The sequence below is a fragment of the Macaca thibetana genome, chromosome 15, assembly GCF_024542745.1.
Source record: "Macaca thibetana thibetana isolate TM-01 chromosome 15, ASM2454274v1, whole genome shotgun sequence".
Classification (NCBI taxonomy): Eukaryota; Metazoa; Chordata; class Mammalia; order Primates; family Cercopithecidae; genus Macaca; species Macaca thibetana.
In genome coordinates this window covers 1,179,676-1,200,483 of record NC_065592.1, presented here as the reverse complement: position 1 = coordinate 1,200,483, position 20,808 = coordinate 1,179,676, and the positions used below count along the sequence as shown (strand labels likewise).

Sequence of the window (20,808 nt, the reverse complement as noted above, 5' to 3'; positions counted from 1 at the left end):
GGGAGGTGGGAGAGTATACTGGGAGAGGGGAGTGTCCCAGGAGGGCGGAGTGTGTCCTGGGAGGGGGGAGTGTGTCCCGGGAGGGGGGAGTGTGTCCCGGGAGGGGGGAGTATGTCCAGGGAGGGGGGAGTGTGTCCCGGGAGGGAGGAGTGTTCCGGGAGGGGGGAGTGTCCCGGGAGGGGGGAGTGTCCCGGGAGGGGGGAGTGTGTCCTGGGAGGAAGGAGTGTCCCGGGAGGGGGGAGTGTCCCGGGAGGGGGGAGTGTGTCCCGGGAGGGGGGAGTGCGTCCCGGGAGGGGGGAGTGCGTCCCGGGAGGGGGGAGTATGTCCAGGGAGGGGGGAGTGTGTCCTGGGAGGGAGGAGTGTCCCGGGAGGGGGGAGTGTGTCCTGGGAGGGAGGAGTGTCCCGGGAGGGAGGAGTGTGTCCCGGGAGGGAGAAGTATGTCCCGGGAGGGGGGAGTGTCCCGGGAGGGGGGAGTGTCCCGGGAGGGGGGAGTGTCCCGGGAGGGGGGAGTGTGTCCTGGGAGGGAGGAGTGTCCCGGGAGGGAGGAGTGTGTCTCGGGAGGGAGGAGTATGTCCCGGGAGGGGGGAGTGTCCTGGGAGGGAGGAGTGTCCCGGGAGGGAGGAGTGTCCAGGGAGGGAGGAGTGCCCTAGGAGGTGGGAGAGTATACTTGGAGAGGGCAGTGTCCCAGGATAGGGAGTGTCCCGGGAGGGGGGAGTGTGTCCCGGGAGGGGGGAGTGTGTCCCGGGAGGGAGGAGTGTGCCGGGAGGGAGGAGTGTTCCGGGAGGGAGGAGTGTCCTGGGAGGGAGGAGTGTGTCCCGGGAGGGAGGAGTGTGTTCCGGGAGGGAGGAGTGTGTCCCGGGAGGGGGGAGTGTCCCGGGAGGGGGGAGTGTCCCGGGAGGGGGGAGTGTGTCCTGGGAGGGAGGAGTGTCCCGGGAGGGAGGAGTGTGTCTCGGGAGGGAGGAGTATGTCCCGGGAGGGAGGAGTATGTCCCGGGAGGGGGGAGTGTGTCCCGGGAGTGGGGGAGTGGGGAGTGTGTCCCGGGAGTGGGGAGTGTGTCCCGGGAGGGAGGAGTGTTCCGGGAGGGGGGAGTGTCCCGGGAGGGGGGAGTGTCCCGGGAGGGGGGAGTGTGTCCTGGGAGGAAGGAGTGTCCCGGGAGGGGGGAGTGTCCCGGGAGGGGGGTGAGTGTGTCCCGGGAGGGGGGAGTGCGTCCCGGGAGGGGGGAGTGCGTCCCGGGAGGGGGGAGTGTGTCCAGGGAGGGGGGAGTGTGTCCTGGGAGGGAGGAGTGTCCCGGGAGGGGGGAGTGTGTCCTGGGAGGGGGAGGAGTGTCCCGGGAGGGAGGGAGTGTGTCCCGGGAGGGAGGAGTGTGTCCCGGGAGGGAGGAGTGTCCCGGGAGGGGGGAGTGTCCCGGGAGGGGGGAGTGTCCCGGGAGGGGGGAGTGTCCCGGGAGGGGGGAGTGTCCCGGGAGGGGGGAGTGTGTCCCGGGAGGGAGGAGTGTCCCGGGAGGGAGGAGTGTGTCTCGGGAGGGAGGAGTATGTCCCGGGAGGGGGGGGAGTGTCCTGGGAGGGAGGAGTGTCCCGGGAGGGAGGAGTGTCCAGGGAGGGAGGAGTGCCCTAGGAGGTGGGAGAGTATACTTGGAGAGGGGGCAGTGTCCCAGGATAGGGAGTGTCCCGGGAGGGGGGAGTGTGTCCCGGGAGGGGGGAGTGTGTCCCGGGAGGGAGGAGTGTTCCGGGAGGGAGGAGTGTTCCGGGAGGGAGGAGTGTCCTGGGAGGGAGGAGTGTCCCGGGAGGGAGGAGTGTGTCCCGGGAGGGAGGAGTGTGTCCCGGGAGGGGGAGAGTGTCCCGGGAGGGGGGAGTGTGTCCCGGGAGGGGGGAGTGTGTCCTGGGAGGGAGGAGTGTCCCGGGGAGGGAGGAGTGTGTCTCGGGAGGGAGGAGTATGTCCCGGGAGGGAGGAGTGTGTCCCGGGAGGGGGGAGTGTGTCCCGGGAGTGGGGAGTGTGTCCCGGGAGTGGGGAGTGTGTCCCGGGAGTGGGGAGTGTGTCCCGGGAGTGGGGAGTGTGTTCCGGGAGGGGGGAGTGTGTTCCGGGAGGGGGGAGTGTGTCCTGGGAGGGAGGAGTGTGTTCCGGGAGGGAGGAGTGTCCCGGGAGGGAGGAGTGTGTCCCGGGAGGGGGGAGTGTGTTCCGGGAGGGGGGAGTGTGTTCCGGGAGGGAGGAGTGTGTCCCGGGAGGGAGGAGTGTGTCCCGGGAGGAGGAGTGTGTTCCGGGAGGGAGGAGTGTCCCGGGAGGGAGGAGTGTGTCCCGGGAGGGAGGAGTGTGTTCCGGGAGGGAGGAGTGTGTCCCGGGAGGGAGGAGTGTGTCCCGGGAGGGAGGAGTGTGTCCCGGGAGGGAGGAGTGTGTCCCGGGAGGGAGGAGTGTGTTCCGGGAGGGAGGAGTGTGTTCCGGGAGGGGGGAGTGTGTCCCGGGAGGGGGGAGTGTGTCCCGGGAGGGGGGAGTGTGTCCTGGGAGGGAGGAGTGTCCCGGGAGGGAGGAGTGTGTCTCGGGAGGGAGGAGTGTGTGTCCGGGAGTGGGGAGTGTGTCCCGGGAGGGGGGAGTGTGTCCCGGGAGGGAGGAGTGTCCCGGAGGGAGGAGTGTGTTCCGGGAGGGAGGAGTGTGTCCTGGGAGGGGGGAGTGTGTTCCGGGAGGGGGGAGTGTGTCCCGGGAGGGGGGAGTGTGTTCCGGGAGGGGGGAGTGTGTCCCGGGAGGGAGGAGTGTGTCCCGGGAGGAAGGAGTGTGTCCCGGGAGGGAGGAGTGTGTCCCGGGAGGGAGGAGTGTGTCCCGGGAGGGAGGAGTGTGTCCCGGGAGGGAGGAGTGTGTTCCGGGAGGGAGGAGTGTGTGTCCCGGGAGTGGGGAGTGTGTTCCGGGAGGGAGGAGTGTGTTCCGGGAGGGGGGAGTGTCCCGGGAGGGAGGAGTGTGTCCCGGGGGGAGGAGTGTGTCCAGGGAGGGAGAAGTGTGTTCTGGGAGGGGGGAGTGTGTCCCGGGAGGGGGGAGTGTGTCCCGGGAGGGGGGAGTGTGTTCCGGGAGGGGGGAGTGTGTTCCGGGAGGGGGGAGTGTTCCCGGGAGGGGGGAGTGTCCCGGGAGGGAGGAGTGTGTCCCGGGAGGGGGGAGTGTGTCCCGGGAGGGGGGAGTGTGTTCCGGGAGTGGGGAGTGTGTTCCGGGAGGGGGGAGTGTCCCGGGAGGGAGGAGTGTGTCCCGGGAGGGAGGAGTGTGTTCCGGGAGGGAGGAGTGTCCCGGGAGGGAGGAGTGTGTCCCAGGAGGGAGGAGTGTGTTCCGGGAGGGAGGAGTGTCCCGGGAGGGAGGAGTGTGTCCCGGGAGGGAGGAGTGTGTTCCGGGAGGGAGGAGTGTGTCCTGGGAGGGAGGAGTGTGTTCCGGGAGGGGGGAGTGTGTCCCGGGAGGGGGGAGTGTGTTCCGGGAGGGAGGAGTGTCCCGGGGAGGGGGAGGAGTGTGTTCCGGGAGGAAGGAGTGTGTCCTGGGAGGGAGGAGTGTGTTCCGGGAGGGGGAGTGTGTCCCGGGAGGGGGGGAGTGTGTCCCGGGAGGGAGGAGTTGTTCCGGGAGGAAGGAGTGTGTCCCGGGAGGGGGGAGTGTTCCGGGAGGAAGGAGTGTGTCCCGGGAGGAAGGAGTGTGTCCCGGGAGGGAGGAGTGTGTCCCGGGAGGGAGGAGTGTGTCCCGGGAGGAAGGAGTGTGTTCCGGGAGGGAGGAGTGTGTCCTGGGAGGGAGGAGTGTGTTCCGGGAGGGAGGAGTGTGTCCTGGGAGGGAGGAGTGTGTTCCGGGAGGGAGGAGTGTGTCCCGGGAGGGGGGAGTGTGTCCCGGGAGGGAGGAGTGTGTCCTGGGAGGGGGGAGTGTGTTCCGGGAGGGGGGAGTGTGTTCCGGGAGGGGGGAGTGTGTTCCGGGAGGGAGGAGTGTGTTCCGGGAGGGAGGAGTGTCCCGGGAGGGAGGAGTGTGTCCCGGGAGGGAGGAGTGTGTCCCGGGAGGGAGGAGTGTGTCCCGGGAGGGAGGAGTGTGTTCCGGGAGGGAGGAGTGTGTCCTCGGAGGGAGGAGTGTGTCCTCGGAGGGAGGAGTGTGTTCTGGGAGGGAGGAGTGTCCCAGGAGGGAGGAGTGTGTCCAGGGAGGGAGGAGCGTGTTCCGGGAGGAAGGAGTGTGTCCCAGGAAGGAGGAGTGTGTCCAGGGAGGGAGGAGTGTGTTCTGGGAGGGGGGAGTGTGTCCCGGGAGGGGGGAGTGTGTCCCGGGAGGGGGGAGTGTCCCGGTAGGGAGGAGTGTGTCCCGGGAGGGAGGAGTGTGTCCAGGGAGGGAGAAGTGTGTTCCCGGGAGGGGGGAGTGTGTCCCGGGAGGGGGGAGTGTGTCCCGGGAGGGGGGAGTGTGTTCCGGGAGGGGGGAGTGTGTTCCGGGAGGGGGGGAGTGTCCCGGGAGGGAGGAGTGTGTCCCGGGAGTGGGGAGTGTGTCCCGGGAGTGGGGAGTGTGTTCCGGGAGTGGGGAGTGTGTTCCGGGAGGGGGGAGTGTCCCGGGAGGGAGGAGTGTGTTCTGGGAGGGGGGAGTGTGTCCCGGGAGGGGGGTGTGTGTCCCGGGACGGGGGAGTGTGTCCCGGGATGGGGGAGTGTGTTCCAGGAGGGAGGAGTGTTGCGGGAGGGGGGAGTGTGTCCTGGGAGAGCAGAGTGTCCTAGGAGGTAGGAGTGTGTCCAGGTAGGGGAGAGCGTGTCCTGGGAAGGGGGAGTGTCCCAGGAGGTAGGAGTGTGTCCCAGGAGCGGGGAGTGTCCCGGGAAGGGGGCGTGTCCCAGGAGGGGGGAGTATCCCGGGATGGGGGAGTGTCCCGGGATGGGGGAGTATCCCGGGATGGGGGAGTATCCCGGGATGGGGGAGTGTCCCGGGATGGGGGAGTATCCCGGGATGGGGGAGTGTCCCGGGAGCGAGGAGTGTCCTGGTAAGTGTCCCATCTGTATGGCGTCCCCATCCCCGCCCAGGCCCGGCCACTCACCTGCCCGCAACAGGATGACCTGGTCGTCCAGGGGCAGCTCTGAGAAGTGTGGGATCCGCTTGGCCCACTCCACCAGCGTGAAGAGCTGCTTGTCAGCTGCTTGGCAAATGTTGGTGACGGGGTCGTTCGGCTATAGTGGAGGAATAAGAGCAGGACATTCAGTCCCAGAAGCCAGTGTACTGACAGAACACAGCCAGACCAGCCCTGCCCCACACACTGGGCCCATGCGGGGCGCTGAATACGGCCCCCAAAGATGCCCAGTTCCCAATCCCCAGAACCTGGGACTACGCGACCTTGCATGGCACATGGGGCTTGGCAGAGGTGATTAGGTGTGGCCTGAAATTGGGAGGTGGGCCTGTACCACCGGGGGGACCCAGGGTCATTGCACGGGGCCTGTGAGAGGGAGGGAGGAGGGTCAGAGGAAGAGATTCGATCACAGACACTGGGGCCCAAGGGGAGAGAGACGCTGCTGGCTTTGAAGGTGGAGGAAGAGGCCATGAGCCAAGGAATGTGGCAGCCCCAGGAGCAGAGGCAGAGGCAGACTCCCCAGCAGAGCCCGCAGGAGCCAGCCGGCAGGCACCTTGACGTCAGCCCACCAAGACTGATTTTGGCTCTCTGGCCACAGAACAGTCAGATAATAAAATGTGTGTTGTTTCCAGCCACTAGGTTACGGCAGGACACGAGTCTGTCCCACAGCTCTGGGAGGCAGGCGCAGGGAGCTGGGGAAATCGGATACAGGGCAGTGTTGGAGTAGGGTGGGACCGACAGCCTTCATCTCTGACGGTCACGGTGGCCCACCCTGGGGACAGGGCTGGCCTCTCACGTTCCAGCAGGCATGGATATCGGAGCTCGGGAGGGCAGGCGACTCGGCTGAGATAGCAGGCCCCAGGCACAGAAAGAGGGCGGCACTCACGGCTCCTCTGGAAAGCCCTAGCCGGAAAAGGGCCACTCAGTCTCACAGATGAGGGGACCCAGGCGGCCTTGAAGTAGGGCAGGAGGGGAGGGCTCTCCCCAGCTCCTGGCAGGTGGGGCTTGGGTCATGGACCTTCTGTGTCCTGAGTAAGGGGAACTCAGACGACGGCCCCCTCCGTGATGCCGCTGCAGGAGTAACGACCGTCAACAGGATTCGGGGATCCCTCACTCCAGGGCATCCGCCAAGGAGAGAAATGCCTCCCTTTGAAGAGCTTCCACAAACAGAATCCACCTGCTCGTCAGAGACGTGCAGACTAAACGCAGCGCCCGGTGGGAAAGGCCTCTGAGGGCGGAGAAGGCCCCCGAGGAAAGGCACAGAGACTCACCAGGCAACACAGGGCCCCGAGCAGGCCCAGGTGACAGGCTGGTGCCATGGGTAAGGAAGGAGAGCCTCAAGCCCTCCTGGGCTGGCTCGGACCTCTGCAGGAGTGGGCACAGGGGTCACCATCTGTCATGTGCCTGCAGTTGGCCCCTCAGGAGAGGCCAGGGCAGCCCTTGGGGGCCCGAGCCAGAAGGGGTGTACAGAGGGGTGGGATCCCTCGGCTGACAGGGGTTGGCCACAGTCTACACAGGTCTGTGACTCACTCATTCCTCTGCAAACCTTCCATGAGCAGCATCAGCAGCCCCCAGCACTCACACGGCTCCTGGCTCTGTGCTCAGCGCCCCCCAGGCCGGCCACAGCCAGGCCAGCTTCTCAGCCTCAGCCTCTCCTTCTGCCACGCTGGGGACTGAAAGGGGCCTGTTCTTCCTGCCTGCGCATCTGCCACAGGGCATCCCTGAGAAAGGATCGAGCAGGCCTGGCAGGGGCGGGGGGATGTGGGGAAAACCAGCCCCAAGCACTGTGTCTGCAGCAGGTGGCTCTGCTTGGGATCCTTGTACCCAGGAACTTCCCAGCCGCTGGCCGGCCACTCTCGGAAGCCAACACAGGGCCCAGAGCAGGCCCAGGTGACAGGCTGGTGCCATGGGTAAGGAAGGAGAGCCTCAAGCCCTCCTGGGCTGGCTGGCTCGGACCTCTGCAGGAGTGGGCACAGGGGTCACCATCTGCCATGTGCCTGCAATGGGCACAGCCGGGACAGGGAGCAGAATATGGCAGGCTGGAGAGCCAGGAGGCTGGAGCGGAGAAGGAGGCACAATCCCAGCAGGTGTGAGGCTCTGACTCCAGTACCAGCAGGGCTAGGCCTGGAGGGGGTCCCCTAGGTAGGGAGGAACAGTGCAGGAACCCGGCTCCACCTCCCTGTGTGGCCTTGGGAAAGGATTAACCTCCCATTCTCGCCTGGAGATCCAACGTGCCTCTTGTAACAGAAGGCGTGTGATGGATGGGCTCTACTCCTGCCTAGAAGTGTCCACAGGACCTGCCCAGGCCCTGCCCTGCGCTGGGGAAAAACCAGGCACCAGGACCTCGACGCTGGGCAGCCTGCCCCCTCTCTGGACCTCAGTTTGCCCATCTGAGGGAAGGGGCCCAGTGAGCGGTTCTGGAAGTTGGACCCAGGCCAGGCCACAGAGGAGCGTTCAGTGTGAGCTCAGGCACAGCAGGGAGTGAGCGGGCACAGAGAGACCCCGTCCCCGTGGAAGATGTGTCCTTTATCCTCAGCGAGTCCTGCCTGCCTTTGTGGTTCTCTAAACTCTCTCAACTTTGATGCAGTGAGGGAGAGAGCAGATGGCAGATTCCCCCCCACACACACACAAATAGTGTCCTTCACGAAATAAAAACGTGGCAGCCCTTTGTACATCTGCCAAACTTGTTTTTGGATTTTCTGCTGGATCATGAAACCCTCACAGCCACCCTCCCTCTCCTGCCCTCCACAGGGCTGGTGAGGCGGGCATGGGGCAGGGCAGGTGTGCAGACCAGCCAGGGCTGGGGGTGGGTCTGCACCTGTCACTCATGGGGACGGTTTCTCCGGAAAGAAGGTGCCTGTTGTCGAGGTCCCATGCACCTTCTCCCCAGCCGGGCAGCCCCAGTCCCCGGGCAGCCCCAGTCCCCGGCCAGAGTAGAGGTCTGAGCAGAGCCGGGGACATGAGGGCAATAGGTTGTCCTATCCAGAAAGGGCAGGGAAGCAGGGTGGTCCTAACCCAGCCACGGGGCCTCAGACAAGAGCAGACCCCCACCCTCAGACAGACAGAGGCAGTGGGGGTGCGGGCCCTGTGTGAGTGCCAAGGAGCAGGGTGGGGTCACTGTCCTTGACCGAAGCTGGCGGTGAGGAACAGCAGAGCTGTCAGCAGCAGCCTCGTCGGGGCAGAAATTAACCCACCACACACCTTATCCTGTGATCACACCTCACCCTGTGATGGCCAGTGCCAGGGGCCACGGAGAAAAGAGCAGGTGCTCTCAGCCCACATCACAGGGGCAGTCCCCATCCCGGTGGGGGCACAAATGAAGGCCAGAGGTAACCTCAACTGAGACCAAAGCCTGAGGAAGAGCCAGAGGGCCCAGCTCCAGGCCACGGGAGCCGCAAGCATGAAGGGGCAGGGAAGTGGTGGGCAGGGGGACAGCAACCTGCAGGGCACAGCCAGCATGGAGGACAGGCTGGTGTGCCTGGACCCACAGAGGGACAAAGGTCAAGGCGACCTCATGGTCGGCCTGTACAAGGTCTTCGGTGGCCACAGGGCTCTGGTCCCAGCCCCAAACCCACAGGGAGACACGGGTGAAGACTGGACACCACGGTGACCGCGGCGAAGATGCAGGGGCCCTGACGGCCAGCTGGACCCAGGTCCCCGCAGCAGGAAGCTTAGTGCACAGTTCTGAACCTTCACTCAGGCGGCCGGGAGCTCACCTGCCCAACCCCGGGCATAGCCGGAGCTGCCCCCTCAGTGGGGCCTGGGACAAGGGGGGGTCTCCCAGCCAGACAAGCTCACCAGGAAGCAACGGGTCCCGAGCAGTGCAGGTTCCTGGGCCTTAGGGTAGGAGGGACTCAGAACGCACCTGTGCCACCCTCCCCGGCAAGGCCACAGCCAGAAGCAAAGATGCCATAGGGAGGGAGTCAGTAACAGGGAGGGTCCAAGGAGAGGAGGACAAGGCCAGGGGGTCTTGAATCCAACACCTCCAGGACCAGCTGGAACCGGGCCAGGAGAAGAGCCTGTGAGCAGGGCTGTGGCCCACCCAATTCTCCTCCCCTTGAGGCTGTCGGGGTGGGGGGGACAGGAGGGTCAGCATGGGGGTGACCAACTGGCAGGCTGCGGAGCTGCTTCCTGCGTCTATGGCAGCCACCGAGACTGCTGGGCACCTGCCCAGGGCCACACGGCTGCGGGTAGAGCCAGCCCTGGAACCAACCTGCAGAGCCTCTTGCCGGGGGCTTGGCCTCCTCCCACAGCTTTTCCAAGGGGCACCAGGGAGCAGGGACAGCCTCCGCACCCAGAGAGGCCAAACTCCAAAGGACACAGCGGCTGAGGCCCCAGCAGAGACGGCCAAGAAGGAGGATGTGGCTGCAGGGCCCCTGGCCCCTGGCCTCCGCCCCGAGGGCCACCCGTGCATGGGCCAGGAGAGGAGAGTGCCGCCCAGCTGGGGCGAGGGCCCACAGGGCCACCTCGGGTAAGAGGCTGAGCTGAGGCGGCCACAGGGCCCAGGGCAGCCCCCAGGACTTCTCTGGCTCATCAGCTGCTCAGGCGGGAGGGTGAGTGAGTGAGGGAAACTGAGGTAGGTGGGGCTGCCCACCCCTGCAGAGGTGGTGACTCACCGAGCTGGGGTTCAGCCCCATGTTCGCCTCCACGTAGGTCTCAGTCTTGGGCTCCACGGCCAGCTCAGCCTCCAGGATCCTCTCCACCGGCATGTCCTCGTTGGCGCTGCTGGTCGACTCCACCTCATTCTCGTTCCGGTCCTTGCCACGCTGCCGCTCCTCCTGCACGGCTACAACCCGGGAGGTGCAGGTCAGCCCCACACTCAGCCGGGCCAGTGGCTCCCAGGGAAGGCTGTCCTGGCCGGGTGGTGCCAGCTCCCAGCCAACGCACCCACAACACCAGCATCCCCACCGGCGCTGGGTGATGGAGACCCTGTCTCTGCCCCAGGCCTGGCCGTGTGGCTGTGTGCTCTGAGAACAGAGGCCAACTCGCATTCATTCCAATTAAAGTTCACACCAGGAGCCTGCCTGGGGCCTGGCAGGAGACAGTGCAGCAGGGACCTCAACATGGGGTGAGAAAGGCCCAAATGGTCTATGGACTCAGGGAGAACCAGGAAACCTTCCTGGAAGAGGTGTTGATGTGACTGGAGGAGGAGGTTGCAGAGGAATCATGGCTCAGGCTGGAGACACGGTCCCTGCCAAGGCCCAGAAGCAGAGCAAAGCACACACATGACGTGCCACAGGGGCACTCATGCTGGCTGAGGGCCTGGACAAGGGGAATATCCAGGAGGTGACAGGCTCAGAGACACCTGGGCAAGCAGGAAACCGTGCACCTGCAGACCCCACGCCCCTCCCAATGACACTAGGCCCTGCCAGAAATGGAGGGCAGGCGCCCAGCCCCACCCTGGCCACACAGAGGCAGCCCACCCAGCTCCACCGACCATGCCCCAAGCAGGGCACCAAGATGCCTTTCAATCCGCTCCAGGAAGCAGCCACTCCAGTGGAACCAGAGGCCGAGCATTAAGGTAAAACAGAGTGATGCTTGCAGGTAGCAGGAGCTGCATCAGGCATGGGCTCCAGCCAGCTGACTCTGATCAGCCCCGGGGGTGGGCGCTCAGCGAAGGGGCCTGAGGCATGAGCCCTGGCTGCCCAGGTACATGCAGCTCCTCCCTCCCCCAGCTTCCCTCCACCTGGATTTGCCTGCCTCGACTGTCCACTTTGAACATGAGGGAGCCACCTCAGCCCCTCTGTCAGCCTGTCTGGGGATCTCCCACCAGAAGTGCCGGGAGGCAGACTGGGACCCAGATGGAAATTGGACAGAAGCATTCACTTGGCTTATGGGCCATTCCCCCGAGACACGTCCCCTTCCCTGAAAGTCCTGAGCTGGGGCTCTGGTCCCCAACCCCACCACCTCCTTCTTCCGTTCCATCCACCACCCAACAGCCCCACGGGGTGGGCACTCACATTACCCCATTGTACCGATGAGAAAACTATGGCTGAGACAGAGAAAATGACTGTCCAAGTGAGTAAACAGCAGAGCCAGGAAAGCAACAGGGACCGTAGGGTCCTGCAGCCACCTCTGTCCAGCACAGTTCCACGCCCGTACTCCAGTCAAGGCCTCTCCACTCTCACCCTGGGAATGCCCCTCCCGCCATATCTCCTCCGAGCTCAGACATGGACCTGGGGCCAACTCCTCCCTCCCTTGTGTCCTCCTGCCAGTGTGCTGGGCTGGGTAGTCCCTGACCCAGGCCCCTTCTCCTCCTGGTCTACGACGGTGCCCTCCTAAGGGCCAAGGCCTAGGACGGTGCCCTCCTAAGGGCCCAAGGGTATGGCCTGGTGGAGGGGTTCCTGGAGCTGCCACCTCTCTGGGCCTGTGGCGGGGCTCATCCCAGCCCCTCCAGGATGTCTCGATGGTGGGCAGAACACAAACCTGGAAGCCTGGGGTCCTCGCAGGCACCAGCCACCCGTGGACTGACCATGTCTCGTCCCACCCTCCCACCTTCTGGCTTCCAGATGGGTTTGGAAAACGGTGGGAGAACGTATCTGTGCCTCTGGCACCCTCTCTGCCCCACCTGCCACGGTGCCAGCCGCCACTTTCTCCCGAAGCCACAGTTTCTGCTGAGTAGCCATCTTGGGGCTCTGCAAGCCCCTCCCTTCACACCCCCAGGCCCGGGGTCCCCAGCCACGCCTGGTTCCCTTCACGCCAGCCACAGCTCTGCAACAGCCGCACATGGATGCCTCTCAGCCACGCTGTGCCAACAGTTTCCAACATGGCCCACTGGCTTGAGCGAGGGACTTCCGCCCACACAGGGAGACTCCGGCCAGGAGGCCCATCCCCGGCCTCAGGATGCACCAACCAGGCCGAGGGGCCAGCCAGGGACCCCGCAGTCGGCAGGCACAGGCCTGGCCCTACTGGAAACCTGATGGCGGGTGGGGGCAGGATGGCGAGCAGGGCTGGTGGGCAAATGGCAACGGTCCGGCAGGGGCTGCAGAAGGCTCCAGTCAGCCCCCACATGGGACTTCCGTGAGCCCTCCAGAGGGCAGTGCTCATCCGGGGCAGGGTCACTACTGACACGACCCTCTGTACGGGGTCCTGAGCCTATAGAGCCGGCCCCACCCACGCTGAGCAGCCCCCAGGGCAGGAAGCACCCGCACACGCAGATCGCAGCCAGCATCTGAGCAGAGGGGGACTGGAACCTCCACCGGCCCAGGTCCCTGAGACCCTAAGGATGGGCAGCAAGGGCAGAATTCTAAAGTCTCAGTGCCAAGACACAGATGGCACTGCTGTCTTCCCAGTGGAAAAGCTGAGGCTCTGAGAACCAAAGGGGCAGGGCTGAGTGCTCAAGACAGTGAGCAGCCTAAAGCTGTAGGCCCTGGGATCCGACAACCCCAGCCCCACACAGCCTGCTAGCTTGCCACAGCCCGAGCAGCCGTGTGGCCCCGGCCAAGTCCCCCGACCTCTCTGTGCCTCGGCTCCCTCGTCCGCAAGACGAGGATGACAACGCTCACCCCCAGGATGGCTCCAAGAGGAAGCGCCAGCACACAGGGGGCCTGGAGGTGCTCACAGCTGTCACTGCAGCCTCCCACCCCATGCGCCAGCCCGGCCCAGTGCCAGGGATTTTCTCCTGCTCAGAGGTAGCCCCAGGGAATGGGGAGCCCCAGACAAGGGTGGCCCTGAGCGAGGGGCCTCGCTGCCAGTTCCTCCCCAGGCGCCTGGGGCTGGGTTCCTTGGCACCTGCCTCCTCCGCCAGGGCAGCCGAGAATTAATTAGCGAGTGTTTTGTGAAGCACTTTGAAGCTGTGAAGGGCCCGGCAGCTCTGCCCAGCATCATTATAAATATGATCACTTTATTTATAGGCTGGGGGGCAGAAGGGGCCGGGATTTATGCTTTGCCAGCACAATCACCTTCTAGACGAAGTCATGCTTGACTCATGTTCCGCTGGCGCCGGAGGCCGGGCGGGAGGCGTCTGTAAACACAGAGCCTCTTTACCCTCCAGCCCCGAGCGCAGCGGCTGGAGGAGGCGGAGTGGAGGCATGCAGGAGGCTGCTCGGAGCCAGAGGAGGCTCACACACCGCAGCCCAGTCCCCCCAGGAAGACCTGAGACTCCCGCCCAGGCGGCCCCTCCCCAGCATCCGTGGGGTCCCGAGCCTCTGGAGACAAGCTGGCCTAGGACTTGGGGTGCAGCAGCCCCTCAGAAGCAAGGGACATCTCTGACTTGCCACAGCCCCCCAGGGTCGAGAAGGAGGGAGGGGTCTGGGGAAGGGCAGACGGCTCTGAGACAGGCATGTTGGGGCCCAAGGGCATCCACAGCCCCACTGGCTCCTCTGCCTTGGGTAGTGGCAATGGCTCAGTCCTTTCTCTGTCCCTTGTGCAGCCCAGGGCTGGGCCCAAGATAGGCAGGACTGAAGTCCACCAAACCATTCTGGCCTCCTCTTAAGGATGAGGTGACAGAGACCCAGAGAGCGGTGCCAGAGGCCACACGGCAAGCTAGAGTCTCTAAAGGGAGTGGCTTACTTTCCCTCCAGGGCTTCAACCTAGAGCAAGGCATCGGAACATGAGAACCGTGCACACACACGTGCACACAAACCATGCAGACACACAAACACACACACAGACATACCACACCACATACACATACACACCACAGCCACACTCATATACCACACAGACACACCACACCCACACCCACACCCACACATGACCACTGTTCTCCAACGCTGCCACCAGCCATGCACAGCACTCTCATCACAAGCTCTCAGGGGTCTTCCCGATGCCTCCAGCCCACCACAGATGAGGAACCTGAGGACTGGGCAAGGCAAGGTCGCTTGCCCAGTGTCATAGGCCAGAAGGCAAGAGGGCCACACCTGAGCCCAGCCGGGGCTCCCTTCCCACAGCAAAGACCTGTGGGGCCAGCCACATCCCTGCAGTGCACGCACACGCACACACATGTCACATGCCAGACACTGCTGTTTCCATACCCAGTCCTTCAGAGCCGGAGGGTGGGCACAGGAAGCAAAGGCAGGCAGGGAGGAAATGGGGAGCAGCCTTCCTGGGGGAGGAGGAGGAAGCAGAATGGAGGACAGGCATTGCCCCCTCTAGGCCAGTGTCTCCCCCCACCACCCCTGGTGGAAGCTAGGTCTCTTCTATCGGACTGGGAACCCCCAAGCGTGAGGCCTGTCTTCCCCATCACAGCACGTGTGCCTCTGGGCCCCGAAGCCCTGCCACCCCCGGCTTCAGCAAACAGGCCCAGGCTCAGCTTGGCAGAGGGACAACACCCACCACGCATGTCCCCCCACCTCTGCCCACCCCTGGTCCCGGGAATGCTGCAGAACGAGTCCCTCCTGGTGGCTGCCTGCGCGTGCAGGCCCTATTGCCCAACCGGAGATGCTATCAGCCTGTGGCATCCTACAGCATAGGGGTGGGAACCCATCTGCCCCAGAGCCAGAGTGGGCCCTTGCCGGGGGCAGAGTCACCGCATGGGGGCACCTGGGCCATCCTGCCTTCAGCCAGCCCTGGGACCAACCTCGCAGCACTGCACTGGGATGCGACACCTCAGCACCACCCTCAGTTTCTAGGAGTCTGACCACAAACCAGGCCGAGGGACCACGTGGCATCAAGGCCAGTGAGCGTAGCTGCCTGCCAGGGGCCTGATACTCAGGAGCGCTCAGCCCCCGCAGCCGACAGCTCCCATCCTGCATGCTCTAGGCCACAGACACCTAGCACTGGCCAACTCGGCCCCATAGCTTTCTCCAGGGCTGCTGCAATGCCCCACCCATGCAGCCAACAGCCCTGCCCTCCGCTGCCAGGGAGCCCTCCTTGCAGGGGTTTGCCCCAGGAGGAGAGAGGGAGGCTCCGCATTTCAGGACCCACCTGGAGCCAGATGCAGGCGGGGCAGGAGGGTGCTTCCCAAGTCCTCCCAGCCACTGGTGCTGTGTGGGGTCCCTGCAGGGCGAGCGCCTAGGCTGCACCTGGGGCCCCGTCCCTGCCCAAGAGTAAGGCGCTCCACAGGTCTGGCTGTGCAGCCCACATAGCCAGAGACTCCCCCTGTGCACGAGGCACTGGCAGCAGGGCACGTTTGGCACGGGGGCCTCACCGCCTCCTCGCCGCCCACGCAGACGCGCCCTCCACGCCGAGGCTGAGTTCTGCAGCTGTGTTTGGGGCAAGAGCGCTCGGCAGCAAGTTCCTGCCTCAGAATCCTGCTGGAGGCAAAAGGGAGGGGGTCCACTGACAGCAGCATTTTCTCTCACGGCCCTAGGTCCGGTCTCCAGGGCTGTGCACTGCCAAGAGGAAGGACAGAGAGCAGGAAGGACCGGCAAGAAACAGGCGCCACGCCTGGTGCTGGCCCTTAGACCTCCCCATGGCTCACCTCTCTGTACCCCATTTCTCTGTCTCGCAGGTAAGAGGTGAGTGAGACCATGCGTGGGGATCAGGAAGGGGGTGTCCAGGGTGGCCCCCCAGATGGGGGGGCTCCTAACAGGACCCAGTCACCAATGGGCACCAGGGGAGGGGTCTGACCAGGTGACTCCAGGTCCCCCCAGCCCCAACACTGCACGGTTCCACTGAGATGGGATGGGGTGTCATCCCCAGGCTTTGGGGGGCCCAGGCAGCTGGACTCTGATGATCCCAGGCACATGGATGACCGGGCTGCAGGGCCTTAGGAAGGAGTCAGTGCAGCCTGGAGGGCCCGGGACAGGGCTCAGAAAGGCCAGCCCTGACTTCTGAGGGCCCGGTGTGATGGCAGCCTCAGACTTCACGGACACTGCTCCCTGCAGCAGGCCTGTGGTGCCGATACCTTGTCATTCCTCAGGCGTCAACAGCCCTCCTGCCTGCCTGAATCTCACTGGGTGCCCGAGGCAGGGTCAGGTGCCTCCTCTGGGCTCCCACAGTGCCTGAGCTTCCCCTAAGTCTGCACCGGCTGCACCCTGGGCCCCCCCTGGTTATCTGGTGATCACTTTCTTTCTTTTTTTTTTTTTTTTTTGAGACGGAGTCTTACTCTGTCGCCGGGGCTGGAGTGCAGTGGCCGGATCTCAGCTCACTGCAAGCTCCGCCTCCCGGGTTCACGCCATTCTCCTGCCTCAGCCTCCCGAGTAGCTGGGACTACAGGCACCCGCCACCTCGCCCGGCTAGTTTTTTGTATTTTTTTTAGTAGAGACGAGGTTTCACCGGGTTAGCCAGGATGGTTTCAATCTCCTGACCTCGTGATCCGCCCGTCTCGGCCTCCCAAAGTGCTGGGATTACAGGCTTGAGCCACCGCGCCCGGCCTGGTGATCACTTTCAAAGGACAGCAAGCTCACTGCTGTAGGCCCAGGCCCGGCACCAGCCACGCACAGTGCTCTCATCCACCACCAAGCTCGCAGACGTATTCCTGAAGACCCCAGCATCTGAGAGTGGTCTCCGCTAAACCAAGCTGTCTGTGCTATGGCATCCTCGTGGAAACTGCCAGGCTCAGGCTGCACACAAGGCCTTCCCCACCCGGCTCCGGCCATGCCTCAGGCCTCCACCCCAGAACAGGCCAGTCTCCACGCCTGAGCACAGAGGCCCTGGCCACCGCCTACCCTACCTCTGCCTGCCCCTGTTCCAGTTTCCATCTTCCAGGGACAAAGCTGCACCTGCCACCACAGCAAGCCTTCCTGCCCACACCAGGAACCCAGAAGAACCGGACTGGGCCCACACCTCTCCAGGCTGGGCACACGCTCCTCTGCCCTCTGGTGAAAGCAACAAGGTATGGATGGGAACCAGAGCCCAGTATGTGACCCTGAGCAAGGCTTGAACCCTCTGGCCTAGGTTTCCCAGCCTGCACAGCAAAGGGTGGGCCTGAGCACACGCCAGCACTCTGTGAAACATGCATCCCCATCAGAAAGGCCTGACTGGCAACACTGGGCATGGCCACACCAGCCCTGGAAGGCAGCTCTGCTATGCGGGCACAAGGACCCCATGCCAGCCCGTACGTCACACTCAGCCTCGCGGCCCAAGGAGGATACCCTGCGGGAGTGCGGGGCCCGGCAGAGGAGCTGATTTCTCAACAGGACCGTGAAGGCTGAGACGGCACACACAAGAGATGATGAAATGAAACTGCAGCACACGGGCCGCCACTCAGGACATCCCTGACGGTGAGACAGTGGCTTGGATCCTGCTTGGGGACCCCACCACGGGCTGGCGGGGAGGAAGTAAGACACACCAGCCACACAGGTGTGGGGCCTTGGGAGCAGCACGGCAGAGGACAGAGGAAGGGTGTCCTGCAGAGCTGGGGGCACGGGGACAGACCAGCAGATCTTCACCCCAGACAGCACCTCCCACCCCCACAAAGCCCAGGGCACGGGACCCGATGGGAAGAATCGAGGCACACCCGCAAACACGTGAGAAAACCATGACCCAGGGACCCACTCGGAGGCCAGGAATCGCCAAACCTGAGAAGGAAAGGGGATGTGACAGATGGAGACACTGAGGTCCACAGCCAGCCAGGGCTGGGAAGTCACAGCGCCTGTTGGGTCCGGGACTCTGACCCAGGTCTGACTTGACAATTGTGGTGACATCGGGGGAGGGACCTTCCCTGCAAACCGCCCCCAACACAGATTCGTTAATAACACCGGCACAAAAATGCAAGGAAAGGAGGAACTGCTCCAAGAGCCTGGGGGCCACCCGGCGGCCCTGCAGGGGTGCAGCAGAGTTGGCCTCGGGAGGAAGCCGGCCCGGAACCACCCCTGGCATCCAACAGCTCAGAAGACGCCCCCGCTCCACCTCTCCAACCTAAGCAGCACCACCTGAAGGTCTCCTTGACCATCCCCTCGCCAGACAGCCAACGCCAGCCAGAAAATGCCGCCCGGGGCCCATGTGCGCCCACGCTTCGGGCCCCGCCGCCACTCCTGCCTCGGCCTTGCCGTGCTTCTGTCCAGGCCACTCACTCCCTGTTGTCCATCTTGGGTGTCTATGCGTAGGCCCGGGCCCCACTGTTTGTCCAACACCTGCCCGTGCCCCCACCCGACGCCATGGCCTACCTTCCCGCTTCATGCCCATGGCCAGGCACTTCTGGTAGCGGCAGTACTGGCACCGGTTCCGCTGCCGCTTGTCAATCAGGCAGTCCTTGTTGTCGCGGCAGGTGTAGGTCAGGTCCTTGCGCACCGTCCGCTTGAAGAAGCCCTTACACCCCTCGCAGCTGTACACCCCGTAGTGCTTGCCTGCGGGACAGGGCAGGGCAGGGCTGGGGAGCAGTCACCGCGCCGGCAGGCAGCCCACCCCGCATCCAACGCCGCCACTGTCAGCTGGTGGGCCAGGCCTCAGGAAGGGACCCGCTGGTCTCCAGACCCCCGCCTGGGCTCAGACTGGGCCCCGGCCTTGCCCTCTCTGCTCCTCCGAGGACAACTGGGGAGTGGGGCAGGGATAAATCCCAGCTCATCAGGGACCAGAGCTCCTGGCAAGTCACCTGCTCTGTGTCTGCACCGTGCAGCCCGTTCTTCCCTCTCAGGCTGTGGGGGGCAGTGGCACAACACAGGCCCCTTGCCCAGACCCAGCCAAGGGAGGAGGCACGGTGCTGGCTGCCCCCACACTGACCCTGCCATCAGCAGCCACCTCCTCTCCGGAAGCCTCAGGCGGCCCTGTGCCCCACCCCACCCAACACATGCTGTCCCACAGACGTGAGAACCCTGGAATGGCCTCGTGGAGCCCTGGGAGTGGGCCATGGCCCAGGTGCCTGCCTCCCTGCACCCTGGCCTTGGGTCCTGCTTGGCCCACAGGAGGGTGACTTGGGGAGGCCTCCAGACCCTGCAGTGGCCTGACAACCCTGTCCCACCGGCCCCCACAGCAGCAGTACCTGAGGAGCGGTCCCCGCAGATGGCGCAGATGTGCTTGGTGAAGGAAGCCATGTTTCCTGAGGGGTGGGCGGGGACCTTGAGGACGCCATTGAGGCCCAGGGGGGGCTTGATGTCCTCGCTGCTGCTGACCGGGTTCATGGGTGAGCTGAGCTGGGGGGGCAACCACAGCGGTCAGTGGGGTGCACACCAGGTTCATCCGTACGTCCCCCAGAGCCCTGCAGCAAGGATGGCGCAGCCGTACCCCCCACTTCACACACAGACACGGAGGCTACAGAGGGTCGTGCCCCCCACCCGCCACGCTGCTCCGGAGCAGGGGGTCACTGTGCGTGCTGAGCGAGGCCAGCAGAGGCTGCAGCAACCTCAGGACTCGCCCACAGCAGACCCCAGGCCTCTGTGGCAAAGGACCCCTCAGCAACCCCCCAACACATGGGCGGTCCCTGCTTGCACCCCCCATCCACTGCCCACCTAAATGAGAGCTGCCTCTCATTACTGAGCCCCTGGCAGTGCCCAGCCCTGCTGGGTGCCCCCGGACACTCCATGAGGCAGGCACTCTGGGGGGTCCCAACCCACAGATGAGGACGCCGAGGCCCAGTCCCCAGGACGGAGGAGGGCTGGGGACCCTCCAAGAACCACACATGTACCCCACCACACCGCAGGGCAGGGGTCCTGGTCACGTGACATAGGAGAGGGGAGTGGACACCCCCGGGCATCGAGTGGCACGACACCACTGGCCTCTCCGCACACCCCTGCGCCCCACCCGCCAGCCCGCACGCTGCCGCCCGGGCAAGCGTGGGAAACTCACCCGGTCACCCTGGTAACAGCTGCAGCGTGCAGTGACACAGCAGTTTTGGTTCCGCTGCCTCCACCCAGCTCTGCAGTCAGTGCAGAGGACCCACAGGCGCTTCCCGCTGCATCCTGCCAGCCAGCCCGGCTGCGCACAGCACTGAGCGCTTGGCCAGGCAGCCCCCAGCCTCCACTTCTGCAAACCCCTGCCACCGCTTGTGCGCAGGAAGCTCCCCTCCTTCCTTCCTCAGGCCTCCAAAATCCCATCCCCCCTTCTCACGGGACAGGAAGAGTTTGAGGCTCAATGCAAGCAAAGCAAAAACCACCCCAAAGCCTCCTTTCACACGGGCCTCAGTGCCTGGAATGAGTCTTCCAGCCCCAGTTTGTTCCGGATTCTAAGTTCTTCCTCGGTCTGCCCAGGTGGGCTGTGAGGTTTTGCGAGGATGCTTGGTCCCCGCGGGCCTCAGGTGAGCTGCAAGAGGCCAGGAGGTCCCCCGTGACAACTCAGCACAGTGGGGGTGCCACAGTGGGGGCTCCAGTCACCGGAGAACCGGGTGGCCACCGTGTGACTCGCCAAAAGCCCAGCGTTCACGTCCACAGGCACCAGGTGCGCTTCTCAGAGAAGGGAGGGAACTGAAGGGGCAAGAGAAGGCTCCAGATGTTTGCTGAGGGGCATGGTGCCTGGGCTTTGCACCCACACTTGCCACTCCCTGCATGGAAGACCCTGGGGGCCCCAGATGCAGAGGCTGTGGCTCAGGGATGTCAGGGGCTGGCCAAGGTCACACAGGGTCCCCCACTCTGCAGAAGGCGAAAGTGAAGCCCCTGGAAGGACAGAGCTCGCCCAAACTAAGTGCCCAGCTGGCCCTGCCCCGTGCTGGGCTCCGGGAGGCACCAGCGGACAAGGCCCTGCCCGGCTCTCCAGGGCTCGCTGGTCTAGTCGCTGTCTCGCTTGGAGGCACTGGAGGCCCCAGAGGTGGATCCCTGGCTCCGGATTCTGCCTGCCTCCTCCGTTCTCATGGCACACTGGGAAAATTATTTAATTACTGTAAGCCTGAGTTTCCTCATCTGCAAAACTGGAACAATGTTAGTGCCTACTTCTTTTCTTTTTTTTTTTTTTTTTCAAAACAGGGTCTCACTCTGTCGCCCACACTGGAGTACAGTGGTACGATCATAGCCACTGCAGCCTCGAATTGC

General features: G+C 64.6%; 1 protein-coding gene across 5 annotated transcripts in view; it reads right to left on the bottom strand.

Moving 5' to 3' along the window:
• RXRA (retinoid X receptor alpha) overlaps positions 1–20,808 on the bottom strand; it is a 251,977-nt gene that overhangs the window by 19,105 nt on the left and 212,064 nt on the right. For all 5 annotated transcript variants that reach the window (XM_050760113.1, XM_050760116.1, XM_050760117.1 and 2 more), the window contains 4 exons: positions 18,831–18,981; positions 18,019–18,198; positions 9,643–9,812; positions 5,000–5,129 (listed from right to left, as the gene is read on the bottom strand). In XM_050760113.1, the coding sequence (XP_050616070.1) occupies positions 5,000–5,129; positions 9,643–9,812; positions 18,019–18,198; positions 18,831–18,981 (631 nt within the window). The remainder of the gene's footprint in view (positions 1–4,999; positions 5,130–9,642; positions 9,813–18,018; positions 18,199–18,830; positions 18,982–20,808) is intronic.